Consider the following 11672-nt stretch of genomic DNA (forward strand, 5'->3'; position numbering starts at 1 on the left):
TCCATCCACATCTAGGCACTGATTCTAAACTGCATACAAGGAGGGACTTAGGTTGTTCAGAGGATGCTGGAAGAATGGAGAGATGCCCAGTGTACATGCTGGGAAGGTCACTGTCCTCTGCAGGTGGTGGGACAGAGGAGTCAGTGGGACAATTCATCTCCCCTCCCTGCAGGTGCCTGCAGGGATGCTGGCTGCAGTGCCCTGCTTCCCTCCTGGCCTGAAAACCCCCTTCCCAGCTTGGAGGGGAGTACAGCCTTGGCAGAGTGGGACGTTGCAATGAAGTGACAGTCTCTGTTTTTAAAGAATGCTTTATTCACTACATCCTAGAAATGTACCATAAATGGAGTAAGAACTAAATAAACTCAGAGGCTTCTGACAATACAGAGAAGAGAGATACAATAAAATATCTAAAATATCAGCTCTTTTGAGAATAAGGCACACTAGCTTTGTTTTTTTTTTATAAGTACTTTTTTTTTTTTTCTTAGAATAGTTTGTTCTTAACCTAAAGATGTTCACATTTCAAGTTATTAGACTTACCTCAGTAGTAGTGTACATGAAATGGTTTAGAAGTAAATGTCAAGACAGGCATGGGCAGGAGGCTCAGCATGACCTGGCTGCCTGCATGCCTGGGTCCTGCCTCCATCCCTGGGCACTGCCTGCTACTACCCTGGCATGGGCAGCACCCGCTGTTGGCTGGGGACACCTCACGGTTTTCCCTCATTGGCTCCTTTCTCTTCCTGCCATCTCTGTGAGCAGCAGGTCCCTTGTCCTGTTGGCAGGGAGAGGATTAGTGGGAAGGGAGCCATCACCCTTCCTCTCTCCTCTGGGGGTCAGCCATGGCGTGGGGCTGGAAGTGGGCCAGCAGAGCCCAGACCACTGGAGTGCCTTTTCCTGGCCCCAGGGCTGTTTGGGCACGGCCCAAGGACCCATGCTGGTGTTTTGTGTTGAGCCATGTAAGACCTTAGACTGGAGGACTGGAGGAGGCAGTGCTGGACCCTGGCTGGGGGCTTGTCCCTCGGGCTTTGCCCAGATCTCCTCCTCTCTCGCCCTACACAAGGGCAGGACCTTGGGGTGAGGTCTGGGTGTGCTTTCAGATGTGCGGGTACAGACAATAAAAGTTTCCTGGAAGGGGGCGTGGAGGGGCAGAGTCCAACCTAATGGGTAACCTCACAGTGCTTTTGCTAATGGGTTGACAGGGTCAAGGGGAGCTCAGCTTGTCTGAGCAAGAGCACCTAAAATACAACTGCTCAATTTTGAGGCAAGAAAAAGCAGTGTATTAAAAAGGTCACTTAACTGAGCTCAATGCTGTCTAGAAGTGGTTCAGTTGTCAAAATATGGCCAATGTGAAACCCCTTTGGTATGTACTTATACCTCAAAAAGTAAAGGAACATTGTTTACTGACTCCCTGCTTCTCACCTTTTGTCACCAGACTTGTGTTTGTAGAGCTGATGCACTTCATACAACGGGCAAGATATTTTTTACCATTTTACTCTATTTTACATTCACTGCACTACTAAATAAAAGCCTTTAAACAGGCCACAAAACACTGCAAGAATATATTTACTTCTTAATAAAACAAACTTTTTTATAACATTGCAATAAAAGGTTTTTGTTTTGTGGCAAACCACATACCATGTAAATTTGCAACATAAAATGACTTTAAAAATGTATATTAAAAGATATTTACAAGCTCTATGTCTTAAAATCATTGGGTCTAATCACTCCCACCCCTGATGTGCACGTACAACTCCAGTTGTGGAGAAGGGGAATTAAGAGTGGAAGGGAAGCTGGGAGGGAGGCTAGCCCTGTTTCACTAATTCCAGTATCACTACCACCCCTAGTACCTTTGAAATTTCTCATGGAACACGATGGAGCAATGAGTAAATAATGCTGCACATCCTCTTGGTGAGAGCGTGGCTACTCTTGCTAACAGCGACACGCGTTCTCGGTCACTACCACATATACTTCAAAGAATAAAATGAAGAGCATTGAGAAAAAGCCTTGGCTTTATACTGGATGAAGATCTAAGTCAAGACACCTCACGCGAAACGTCGGCTATTCGTTTCTGTGCATGCTGCAACTACAAGTAGCTTCAATAAATAGAAAATCCAGTTGCTAAGGAAAACTTGGAGCCTTTCTTTAGCTAAAAACAAGCCTGCAAATCACACTGTGAAGAGGTATGTGTGAGGAGGCTTTTTTCTTTTCTCTTCCTTCCAAACAGGCAATATTAGTTACTTGTGATTTCAAATGAGAATGAGCAGATTGTATTAATGCCAGCAAAAAATGCAGAGGTCTTGCACATTTTTTAAATTGCACTTTCCAGTATAATTTTTAAATAAGGTACTTGTTGTTTTCTTCTTAAAAAACAAAACAAAACAAAACAAAAAAACTAAGGTATGTATTCTTTAAATATTGAATATACTCTTCAAAATATATTGTTAAAACTTTCCCTAGCTGCTCAGGTGTGCTTTTTAATATATAGCTGATATATTATTAAAGGCACTACAAAATAGACATCTCTGGAGTGCAGAAATTACTAAAAAATAACCTTCATACCACAAATATATTGAAAATATAACTGCTAAAAAAAAAAGACCCTATGCAACCCTACTGCAGTGCATATAAATGCATGTCAGCGGTGGGCTGGATGCACCAAGGTCCTTTGGAAATGTATGAATAAAGGCATGTTAAATTTTTAAAAATGGCCTACAAAAGTTAGTGAAAACTTCAAGCATAGAAAATATTTCAAACACGTTTTTCTATGACATTCTTCACTTTTCTGCATTGTTTTACCAAGCCCACATGTTTACTCTTTCGCAGACAGTTCTTTCTTCATAAATAGTAAAGTGTTCCTTCAGTGTGTGTTTCTCCACCACGCTCCTCTGCCGACAGTGTCAGTACGTCTGGTAGACGTCGTGGATGGGCACCTGGATGGTGGCGGCTGGGAATGCCGGCGGGATGTAGCCGGCGTACCCCCCGTAGGCGGCAGCGGCGGCGGCAGCGTTCTTCTGTAGCGTGGCTATTGTGGCTGTGGCCGCGGCGGGCGCCGCAAAGGGCACGTAACTTGTCCCGTAAATCCCGGCGGCAGGGATCCGCGGCACGCTGGGAGTCATGGTGTACACCGGGGTGATGGGGCGGCCCTGGAAGGAAAGGGTTCAGACCTCAAAACGTGGACTTTGTTGTGGCAGCCCACTTCCATGCCCCGAATGGCAAACCCCCAGAAGGGAAGGAGGTAATGGAGAGGGCAGGCAGTATGTTCCCTGTTGATTGAGAGTTAGGCTGCCGCGGGAAGCTGCTCCTCCCTCACAGTTTGGGTCCTCCACAGCGGGGAAAGGAACGGCCCAGTGTGCAGAGTCTAAGACAGGTCAGATGAACTTCAGGGCTCTTGGGCACTGTGACATGCTCAAGAGCCTGTCCTGAATGGAAGGAGGGCAAGAGACTAGGCTTTCCCCCCACCCTGGGTATGCACAGCAGGGTGTGTGCGAAGCAGGATTTCTGTGCTGAGCTCACCTGGAAGGGAGGAGGTGTTGAGACAGCTGGTATTACAGCTGCGGCTGCGGCTGCTGCGGCAGCTGCTGCGCTAGCTGGGTCCTGCTGGACAGCTATAGGGTTGATGATGTGCTCAACAGTGTGGATTTTGCCATCTTCCATCATCTTGGCTGGTGGTGCGGCCTGAAACATGGAGTACTGGGCACCAATGGCAGGGATGGCCACTAGGAGAGACCAGACATATCAGATACATCGGGAGAGATTTTCCAGGACCTGTTGTCACAGACTCTCCCTCCCAGCTGTGCCAACTCTCCAGCAGTGATCCTGTGCTGCTCTTATCAGGCAGCTATCCTTCTGTGGAGGCAGGGAACCTAAGGCACCTCTTCCCTCCCATGCATGGGAGCACCATAGCTGATGCACAGTGACAGGCTCAGCGCTGTTTGGTCCAGCATTTTCCCCCATGCTCCTGCCATGAATATCCTAGGGCCAGAGTCCTCCTGGGGACTGGGAGCTGTGACTCAGATTTACACAACCCCTTCTGACCACTGCTGTCCTTCCCTCTGGCTGAGAGTGGCCCGAGAACAAGGGGTAAGAGCATGTAATGTCCCAGTGAGGTCCCTGTTCCAGCTGTTGACATCAAGGAATATGTAGCTGCCACAGGAAGAGCTGCTTCAGGACAGAAAGTTGTGGTTTGTGCTGCAGAAGTTACAGGCAGCAATGGGTCTGCTTTACATGGCATCCTTTGGCCAACCCTGTGAAAATATGAGCTCTTTGACTAGCATTTCTCAGAACTAGCTTGGCTAAATATGTTTTATCCCATCTGTCTGCTACGGATCAATCTACTTAATGACATTAAAAAAAATCAAACAAACTTCTCTTTAGGGAATTCTCCCTCATACCAAAATTGGACAACATGATGTAATTAGAGCCATGGTCTTTCAGGCAAAGGGCTCTGGTCACAATAATAGTGTTCAGTAGAGTGAGTTTGTACATGGACCAAAATGGAGATTCATGGCTTGCTTAGGGAAGAAACATTCTTTGCTGAACATTCCCAGTAATCACAATAATTGCACGTGGCCTGGCAAGGTGCACTTGTAGCCCAGAAAAACAGCTGTATTCTGGGCTGTGTCAAAAGTGGTGTGGCCAGCAGGTTGAGGGAGGTGATTCTGCCCCTCTATTCTGCTCAGGAGAGACTCCACCTGGAGTGCTGTGTCCAGTTCTGAGCCCACAATACAAGAAGGATGTGAACCTGTTGGGGCAGGTTCAGAGGATGTTAGACGAGATGGAGCACCTCTGCTAAGTCAGTCTGAGAGAGCTGGGGTTGTCCAGCCTGGATAAAAGATACCTCTGGGGTAAAGACATCTACTGGAGCTTTTCAGTACTTAAAGGGGGCCTATAAGAAAGACTTTATGTAAGGCCTGTAGTGATAGGACAAGAGGTAACAGGGTTAAACTGAAAAAGGGCTGAGCATAGGAAAGGAATATTCTATAATGAAGGTGATGAGTCACTGGACTGGTTGTCCAGAGAGGTTTTGTGCAGCTCATTATCGGAAGTGTTCAAGTTCAGGTTGGATAGGTCTTTGAGCAACCTGATCTAGTTTAAGACACCTCTGCCCATGAGAGGGGCATTGGATTAGATGCTCTTAAAAGTCCCTTCCAATAGAAACCATTCTATGATGCTATGATTTGCATCATTGCCTCATATTGCACACTTCACTGTTCATCTTGTGAGCTTTTTAGCAGTAAGGTTATTCACAAGGAAAACAAAGTAATTGATAAATAATAGATGATGGACTAAGAGGTGGCGTTGGCACTTATGGGAGGTGCAGCCACTAAGCCAGAAATGAAGCTTAATATGTACACAGGTTTATTTCTGTGCAATGAAACCTGCAATGTTAAAGTGCAGTTATGGCTGGTGGAAGGAAGTGACAGAGAGCAGTATTCTTGCTCTGATCCTGGAGACTGCAACCAGGAAGCTGATCAGATATCTTTCAGGCAGAAATGTGTCCTCCACCAGTGGACTATCACTGTTTCCTCAAGCAGAGACCCCCAACACATGAGGTTTCCAGTTCTTTAGCAGAGTCCACCTGGTCAGGTCAAACCGGTTTTATCTCTGGTTTAAATATCCTGAATAATTTCTCACCAAGGCAAAGAGCTCATGTGCTCCATTCTGCAATAACTTCTGGCTGAAAAACAGTAGCAGGCATCTGGGGTATTGGGGTGACCTCCCAGGAGTATTCCAACTATTTGCAAAGAAATGAGCTTTAAGGTTGGTCTAAACAGTAGGCAGGAAACTTAGCAGTCAGTACATTTCTACTCCTCTGTTCCAGTAATGTGCTTTCAAAGTCATACCCTCTTAATAACAGAGGTAACTCTTGCGTGTGGTACCTCTTATTAGATCACCTGATCTCACTGGGGAAAACAGACCAGGTGCTGCTGTGTTCAGAGACTGTGCTGGAACCATATGACAGGGAAGGTCTGATAAAAATAAAATCTGAATTTCAACATGCTTCAAGTGCAGAAACATTTTGACTTGAGCTTCAAGCTTTTGTTTGGCAGTCAAATGAAATATAGACACCACTAATAAGCATGCATTTCCAAGCTCACTTTTCAAGCATCCTTTAGTAATACCTGGAATTCCTAAAGTATCTTTGCAAACACACATAGCGGTAATATTTTCTGGTGGTGAGTGGGCAGTTTTCTCAGGAAGTCTGATCTTTCTCCAGCTTTAATCTTAACAGCCTTCCTTTGTCTCTAGACTTCTGATATTGTCTCATCCAGCTGCCATGAGGTACTCTTCACAGACTTCATTAGATGCAAGCTGTAATTTTCACTGACATAAATGAAACATGTTTTGGGAAACCACAGTAGCTCCATTATTAAGCAATGCTTACATCTTGCCATTTACAGTTTACTTGGAAAGAAAAATGGAGAGAAGACATCAGTGCTTCAGGATGGGGTCCCCATCCCCTTCAAGGACCTTCTTCCTCAGGCTACTTTTTCAAACAAAGATCTTTCCAAACAGGATCTTGAGGAATTGCAGAGCTTCATCTTTCCTCTTGTTCACTTGGGAATGGCCATGGCTGGGTACTCAGCTGACAAAGCAGCAGAAGGAGGCAGTCCCTGCCCCAGCCCTTGGACTGGCCCATCACAGCCCAGCAGAGATGTGACCACTCCTGTAGGCGCTGCACAGCTGCAAAGATGGACCCTGAGGGCTCCCTGCCTTGCTCCTTCTCCATGCCACTGATGGAGATGGAGGAGCTTGCCTCACCCAGGGACTTTCCTGCAATAGGAAAGCCCCAGATCCTTTTCTCAGCCTCATACCATTGGAGCAAGATGGACTAAACAGGGCAGGGCTCCAGGCTGGCTGGAGATCTAGGATAGGAATCTCCTCGGGTGAAATTAGCATTGAAGACATTAAAAGAGAGGAAGATTGATCTTAGTCACCACGTTCTGGTTTCCAGGACTATAAGGAGAGGAAAGTCTGCTTCCTTCTAAACAAATCCAAAAGGCGAGAAGAGGACAGGGAGTTGCTTTAGTCCTTTTTACTTTGGCCTGAAGAACTCTCAGATATTTGTGTCCCCTATCCCGCTGTGTGTCTTTTGTGTGAAGAGAGTCTGGCCAGGGCCAGGAGGCACTCAGCACAGGGGAGCTGTGAGCCCCAACCCTGGGGCCACCCCCATTGTTGCAGTTGCAGCTGTGGACTGGCCCTGGAGGGCTCCTCACATGCTTGAGACGGGGCTTGGAGTGGGGGCCTGCCCTTTCCTCCCCTTCTTACACATACTAACCTGCACCAGGCTTAATGGCCACTGGATTGACTGCAGGTAACTCCAAGTTGGGAACCAGTTCAAATCCTTTCTCTTGCTGTTTTCCTTTGCCTTCATGGTACCTGCTGTAGATTCCACGGCCGGCGGAGTATCCCCCCAGGTAGGAGCCCCTGGGACCCGGAGCTCTGTTGCCAGCTGCACCTCGCCCTCTGCCTCGTATGCTGCCTGCTTATGATAACAACACAGAAGATGGTGAATAATGGAGAGTGACAGCCCCATGGGGAGCACAAGTGACCCCAGGCTGAAATCTGGAGGCTTGCACTTAGAAATGTGGCTGCTTAAGTCAGTATGATTGAGTCTTAGTGACCCTGCTTAGGAAAAGAGAAGTGCCTAAGAAGCATCCAGTAAGCCTATGCTTGTTTAGCTTTTGATGTTTGTGAGCATATATTAACTGCTCATTTAAATTCATGCAACTCTTATAGCGAATGTTACAGGTTCAATGCAGTCAGTAGAGTGAGGGGATCCTCTGGCTGATTTCTGTGCTTTAGGAACAGCTTCTGCTTTCAGCTGTCTCCAGAGGAGACCCAACTTGTCAGCTGGCTGCAATGGGACTCTGCCAAGATGGCACAAGGTCACACCTGCCCTTTAATCAACTTTGTCCCATGACTGCATATATTTTCACTTATGTTGTTTAATTGTTTTCTCTGCTATTTTATTAGGTGCATATAATACATTTCCAAAAATATTGCCTTTATTCATCTTAGTGACTCCGCATGTGCTATGACAGTACTTTGAACACTGCAGTATTGATATACTTTATGATGGTCTAATTGAATATTTAGACTATTACTCAACTCTGGCATAGTTCATTGCAAATGCAAATCTGGAAATTGAGAAGAAGCTGAAATTCTTGAACTACTAGGGTTAAAAATACTTCTAGGTTTATATGGGTACCTTAAGAATATATTTATGCTAAATTGCTTCTTCTATGGGAATACACATCAAATGTCAGGGAACTAATTCCTGTAAGTACAGGATAATTGTAATTATAATACTATTTATAGCTGTTAGGGTTTTTTTATGAATAAGTGATTTTTGGTTAATTTTTAATGACTGTAACCAATAACTAAGTAAGGTATACATAATAAAAGAATTATTTTTCACTCACGTGATTCCTTCTGCTTGTAGTTCTCAAATGACTTTATGAAGGACAGCATTGCTGTCATTTTAATGTGGAAGGTAAATGACACCTAGAGAGCTCCTAACTAAGGCTTTCCCTAACCTCCTTCCCTTTGGATAGGTCACCATACCCATGCCTCCAGAGCACTCTGTCATAGGATCCAGCTCTTTGAAAGGAGACATCAGACGATGGAATCCGTAGACTTAGTACATCACTCATAAAATCCAGATCCCTCTGTTCCCCATTCCATGCTTGGTTTTTACCTATTCTTAACCCTATATATTTGATACCTCTCTCATACTGTCTTGTACATTTGCAGTTATTTATAGATAAACACACTTTGTGCAGTCATAAACTAAAGTAAGGCCCAACAGGAATGTGACAAAAAGGCCTATACAAGAGTATTAAGAAAAAATTGTGTGGCACTGGCTGTCCTTTGGCTGAGCCTAAGATCAAACCTGCCCATCACATCCCCTAATTGTGCTTACTAACCTTTCACAAAGTAATCTCTGTTGGGCCCGATCAAGGCATTGTATGGATATCCATAATATGCTAGCGTGTATGGATCGCAAGAGTAAACATAGTTAGGTTGCTGAGTTACTTCAGAGGTTGTTGCAGCCCCTCCTTTTGCTGCTTTCTGGTAGCGAGTGTACTGCTCCTTGTCTACCGGCTTGGCCAAGGTAACCTCCAGGCATGAGCCCTCTAGTTCAACACCATTGAGGTTGTTCATGGCATGAATGGCATCTTCCCTGGTTGTAAAGTGCACAAAGGCGTAATCGCGTATTTTTTTCACTCTCTCTACACAGCCAGGGTTAAACTGACCAAACACCTTTTTAATGGTGTCCTCTGTGGTCTCAATCATTAAATTCCTCACATATAAGATTTTAACAGTCTCCATGACATCTTCATCCACATCTATCTCTGGTTCTGCCCAGTCAACAGCAATTTGATGTCCCCACAGCTGGATCCTTCCTGGCATGAGTTTTCTCCTGGCCATGGCAGCTGCTCGATGGCTCTCATACTCCACAAAGGCAAAGCCTCTGTTCTTCATCTTGTCTGCGGCGCTGGCATACACGATGACATCCAGCACGCCTTCTGTCACCTTGGCAATCTCTTCCAGGATCTCCTCTCTCTTCTTCATCTTGGGAATGCCTCCGATGAAGAGCCGGCAGTTATCCACGCTGCAGCAGACACCCAGCAGCCTGCCGGGGCGGATTTCGTAGTTGTTCAGCTCCCTGACGGCGCGCTTCGCCTCGTGCTTCTGTGTGTACATCACGAAGGCGTAGCCGCGGTTCTTCCCGTCGAAGTCCATCATCAGGCGCATCTCGTAGATGCGACCCACGGACTCGAAGACGGGGACGAGCTCATCCTCGTAGACGTCGCGGGGGATTTTGCCCACAAAGACTTCGCAGCCCCGAGGAGGGTGCAGGCCCTCCCAGCCGGGAGGGGGGCCTCCATACTTGCGCTGCCCGTTCTCCTGGATCATGCTGTATCCAGTGCGGGCCATGAGGGCCAGCAGAGCTGACTCGTTGGGCGCGCCAGCAACGCCTTCAGGGACTTTTGTGGTGGCCACATTGGTGGAATCATTGCTCATCCTTGCAGTGGAATCCTCAGCAGTCATGGTGTCAAACTCATTCACAGCGTGATAAAACCTGGGCAAATGAAGAAGGAAGGAACTTGTTAAAAGCTGTTAGCTACCATGAGAATTCCACCTCTCTCTTTCATTTTCCCGTAGTTGTTCTGCAAGTTTGTTTTTCAAGCTGGGACTAAGGCTGCAGAAAAACAGAGGAACAAGCCCCGCCAACCTGAAGAGTGATGTGGCAGGGACAGTGCATCCTGGACATAGGCAAAGATCCTCTTTGAGGGAATGGCCAAGGATCACCTGCCCACACATCCCAGGCATCAAGAGCTGCTGTCACAGGACAGCAAAGGCACATGAATGAATGCCATCAAGCACCTCAAAACCTCTTTGAAATGGTAGGAAGGAGATTGCACAGAATTGGGAGGAAGAAGATACTGACAGGAAGACAGAGGTACCCCACAGAGCCTTCTTCTCCCTCTCAGTCACTCATCAGTTAATCCATTTACTCCTGAACAGCACGAACACCAGGTGCCATATTCCATGGTGAAAGGTGGCAAATGCATGAGAAGCACCAGACAGTTTCCATTTGGTAAAAACCCCTTGCTCCTCTAGACCTCTGCAGTAACTGTCAAGTAGGAAATAATAAATACACTTTAGCAGCAGGGGTGGGGACAATTCTTGTTCTCTTGTGCAAAGAGTGATCTGACAAGCTTCTGAGTTGCCTACTCCTTGTGTTACAATGTCTGACATGTTTGTCTCTTCCATTATTACAGCAGGACTTGACAAAAGCTGAAGAGAATCACCCCTTTATGAGAGGCTGTGCTTTAAACCAAGCACAACACTGCAAGCCTGCAAGAGGAAGGCAAATCTCAGAAACCTTATTCTGCATTTGAACAGAGGCAGAGAGCAGGAAATGTAGACATACAGGAAATGACCATGCTAACCAAAACTGCAAGACAGTGAGCTTTCTTTCTGAGCACAATTAAATAAGACACCTTGGACTCTGAGAGTGGTTAGTTCATTGACTTTTAAAGCTGCAGTGGTCCACCAGACAATTTAATACAAGTGATTGTATATGACATGGACCATTACATTTTAGTGTTATTTGCACATTAGGTGCTATAGCATTTATGTGAGTAAATTGCATATTCCACAAGGACCTTGGCTGTAAGGAATCACAGAGATGTGAACCACACATCCCTGTATGTCTTGTTTGCTAACCACTCCATCATACAAGCAAGTGTGCAGTATTTCTCAGGAGAATTTCTTTGGCTTTTGCTTCCAGATAGGATTAGATAGACTGAGTCTTTCAAGACCTCTGCCTATGCCTTGCAGTGATATTTAAGTCACTTGCAGGCTAAGCTCACAATTAGTCATTTTTTCACCTAAAAGTATTGTTTTTTGGTCTTTGGACAGTTCTCTAGAGCTTCAGCCTTTTTCACCTTTGCCATATACAGGGATGAAGATCATCCCTCCTTCCTCTCCCCAAGTTTCTGTCTGGCCAAAGCCTGCTTCTTCACACCTTCTCACTGGCAAGTCACATGGAATTGGGTGGGGTTTTTTCAATTCTAACCTCAAATCCTTTATAGAAGCACTACTTGCTCTGGTTATGTCCCATGTGGCAGGTATGACTTGTGTTTATTACTCTGAATGCC

The 11672-nt window shown here is 45.9% G+C and overlaps 1 protein-coding gene across 2 annotated transcripts; it reads right to left on the reverse strand.

Annotated features, from left to right (window-relative positions):
- Positions 1-276: 276 nt before the first annotated feature.
- On the reverse strand, positions 277-10071 carry RBM47 (RNA binding motif protein 47; the record flags this gene model as incomplete). Of its 2 annotated transcripts, XM_084203800.1 has the most annotated exons (4): positions 277-3140; positions 3511-3713; positions 7277-7483; positions 8928-10071. In XM_084203800.1, 4 exons carry the CDS (start codon positions 10054-10056, stop codon positions 2895-2897), a joined length of 1785 nt encoding a protein of 594 aa, XP_084059926.1. In that variant the 3' UTR covers positions 277-2894. The 2 variants fall into 2 exon arrangements, with proteins under 2 accessions (XP_084059926.1, XP_084059927.1); XM_084203801.1 differs by lacking the exon at positions 7277-7483 and having other exon boundaries at positions 8928-10056.
- Between the last annotated feature and the right edge of the window lie 1601 nt (positions 10072-11672).

This window comes from Fringilla coelebs (assembly GCF_963513975.1).
Source record: "Fringilla coelebs genome assembly, chromosome: 4".
Taxonomy (NCBI): domain Eukaryota; kingdom Metazoa; phylum Chordata; class Aves; order Passeriformes; family Fringillidae; genus Fringilla; species Fringilla coelebs.